This window comes from Etheostoma cragini, chromosome 5, assembly GCF_013103735.1.
Source record: "Etheostoma cragini isolate CJK2018 chromosome 5, CSU_Ecrag_1.0, whole genome shotgun sequence".
NCBI classification, from domain to species: domain Eukaryota; kingdom Metazoa; phylum Chordata; class Actinopteri; order Perciformes; family Percidae; genus Etheostoma; species Etheostoma cragini.
Genome location: NC_048411.1, coordinates 13,861,322 through 13,864,280, shown reverse-complemented (window position 1 = coordinate 13,864,280; position 2,959 = coordinate 13,861,322). Strand labels below are relative to the sequence as shown.

General features: G+C 37.0%; 1 protein-coding gene across 3 annotated transcripts in view; it reads right to left on the bottom strand.

The window, feature by feature from the left end:
• Window positions 1-334: 334 nt before the first annotated feature.
• The window catches only part of pip5k1bb (phosphatidylinositol-4-phosphate 5-kinase, type I, beta b), a 35,695-nt gene continuing 33,070 nt past the window's right edge, over window positions 335-2,959 (bottom strand). For all 3 annotated transcript variants that reach the window (XM_034872537.1, XM_034872538.1, XM_034872539.1), the window contains exons 14-15: window positions 2,207-2,330; window positions 335-1,623 (exon numbers count right to left, since the gene is read on the bottom strand). In XM_034872537.1, the coding sequence (XP_034728428.1) occupies window positions 1,621-1,623; window positions 2,207-2,330 (127 nt within the window). In that variant the 3' untranslated portion in view covers window positions 335-1,620. The remainder of the gene's footprint in view (window positions 1,624-2,206; window positions 2,331-2,959) is intronic.

The following is a 2,959-nucleotide window of genomic DNA, read 5'->3' as shown; positions in this document are numbered from 1 at the left end:
TACACATATATACATATATATATACACATATACATATATATATACACATATATATATATACACATATATATATATATACATATATACATATATATATACATATATACATATATATATATATACACACATATATATATACATACATACATACATATATATATATATATACATATATATATATATACACACATACATACATACATACATACATACATATATAAGTAATAACTCCCAAAATATGCATACATACACAGCTGCAATATGCAAATAGATGAAGCTCTTGAATGTTGGAACACAAAAGTACTTTTTAAGAGGCTAAAACAGCTCAACAGCAAACATTGAATTGAAACAGTTTATTTATAGGAGTCTCTTCTAAATATAAATATGCATTGTCTTTACATTCAGCGATTAAAGTATTTTTTCAGCAAATGGCAAAATATTGAGATTTACATAATAATTTATGGTCTAACCAACGTGTGATCATGGAATTCAACATTTATAGTTGGATATGATCTTGATGGAGAGGTATTGGACAGCTTTTAAGTGTAGGATGCATGTCTCATAACTTCTTGAAGAGGACACACTTATTCACTATCAAAGGATATCCTGAGTAAAAGCATCTCAGTCAGGATGCAAACCTCAAAACTATTAGCTCCACATCAAAAATGATCTACAATGTTCCTTCACTGTCTCTGTACATGTAGTATCAAGGACTTACAGAGGTGTGCATTTGAAGACAAAAAAGTGCATATTCACATATTCAAATCTGTGCTTATGTAAGGTAGGCCACCCACCTAAGCAACGTCTTCAGAAAAATATTTCTTACAGTAATCATAACCAATGTCAAAAGTGCCTTTTGATCTAGATTGAGTGCATCGTCCCTCCGCTCTGTACTTCATCAGAGATCCCGTGACTGTCCTTTCTCACTTCACAGCAGCCCTTTTTTAGGGCTTCATGTTCCTGTCCGGGCTGCACAAATAATAGCCCAGTAAGGAGAAGGGAACTGCTTTAACCACGTCACAGTCTGTGTTTGGCCTTCAGAATCCATCATGTCTGATCTACGTCCGTGTTGGCTGTGGCTACAAGCTGGCTTGTGTCCTTTGTTCATCAGGGACATAGATGTCATCCTGAATTCACTGTACACATTTCTTTTCTGTTTCTCAGCAATGTATGCAGTTGCAAACTTTGAAAGGCTCTTTCAGTTCTTTCTGGTCAGCAGGAAAAAAAAAAACATTTAAAGAAATGTATCTACACTTTCTTCATGTATGTGTAGTAAATATTAAATATTTATCCTTTGTGTAGGCCATGAAAACAGAATACATATATAAAACTTAATGGCACTAGGCTCTAAGAAGCGACACTCCGTTTAGCCTGATGTTCATCACATGAAATGATATGCGACATGGTTTCTGCAGATGTCCATCGCTGTGTTGTTGGTGTCTTCATTTAGCCCATCAACTGGTGGAGAATCTCAGTCTTTTTATGTGTTGGCAATGCAACTGGCAACATGGATCTAGCAGCACTGGAAATGGAGTCAAAGGTCAGCCTGGCTGGTCAAATGGAGTGTGGCGATTCTCTTGTGATTGGCAGAAGGAAATGAAGGTTGTAAAGTAGCTCTTTTCACTGTGCAGGAGAAGAGAGAAAAGAGTGATTATCAGCGTGGTTCAGGCCTAAATGTGAACAAGCTAAACATGCATGACAATAACCAACATTAACTTCAAAATACCTTACGAGGACAAAACAATAATTACCCCAATGTGGCAGTGAACTGATATAACAAATAGAGAATGTGGTAGAAAAAGTACACTCTTATTGGAAATATTTGATTGCATTTTATTTTGTAAAGTTAAGTCTTGTAATGTCTGTCATCTAATCAATTCTAATCAAGAAATCAGACAAATGTAACCTCACTAGGTCCTTATACTTATACTGTATAGATTTTTTTTTTTCTACAGGGCCCACTCAGACTTTTCTTTTTAAGTAACCTACGTTTAGCATGATGCACTATTGATCCTGTATGAATATGTGTTTTTTTTCCATACACATTGTGTTCATGTTTTAATGAAGTGTATCACGTATAAGCACAATTTAGGCCCAGCAGTCTCGGAGAGGAGACTTTTCTCTGTGTCAGAGAGAGAGGAAGTGCAGGTTGAAAGCTATCTTTAGTTTGAACAACGATGACGTTAGAAGAGGTACGTAGACTCACCAAGTAGACATCGAGAACAGATCCGTCATCGCGGTCTATATCCACATCCATGGTGCTCTGCTCTGAAGTGAGGCAGATAGCACTGTCCTCCAGGGTAAACGTGGAGCTGGATGCGACGTCATCCCTGAAACAGAAAAATTTATCTTCATGGTAACCTATGTAGAAGACAGCCCTGAGAGTTTATTGTCTGGGCCAAGGGCAGTTAAATAAAGTAAAGCAGCTGTCTAAACGGTGCTTGGAAACTGATGACTAACCTACTCTCCAGAAACAAATCACACACACTATTGCAGAGACTCTGACATCAAAGGCACAAAGAGATGAACCGACTGCCAGCAGGATGGGAAACCTGTCTGGTGCCGGGCCAGTGGAGGCCTCAGCTCACAGAGGCTCATAGTCTCACAAAGGTCTCGGAGGAAATGAAGAACATCTCTTTAAGAGTGACCACAAAGTCAATATGAGAAACTTGCTGGGAGAGTAAGTACCACAAATGGACACATAGCATAAGAGATGAAAATAAAACTTGCAGAACTTAACTTTAAGTCATTTTGATTTCAGCTAGCGTAACAAGATTTTTAGGAAAAAGAAGATCTCAATTAAACTAAAAAGGCAGAAAACTTGCAACATACAAATGCTTCAATAATGAAATAAAATGGTCTGTGAGCCTGCATACTTAAATAACATATACAGTGGGTACGGAAAGTATTCAGACCCCTTTAAATTTTTCACTCTTTGTTTCATTGCAGCCTTTTTCCA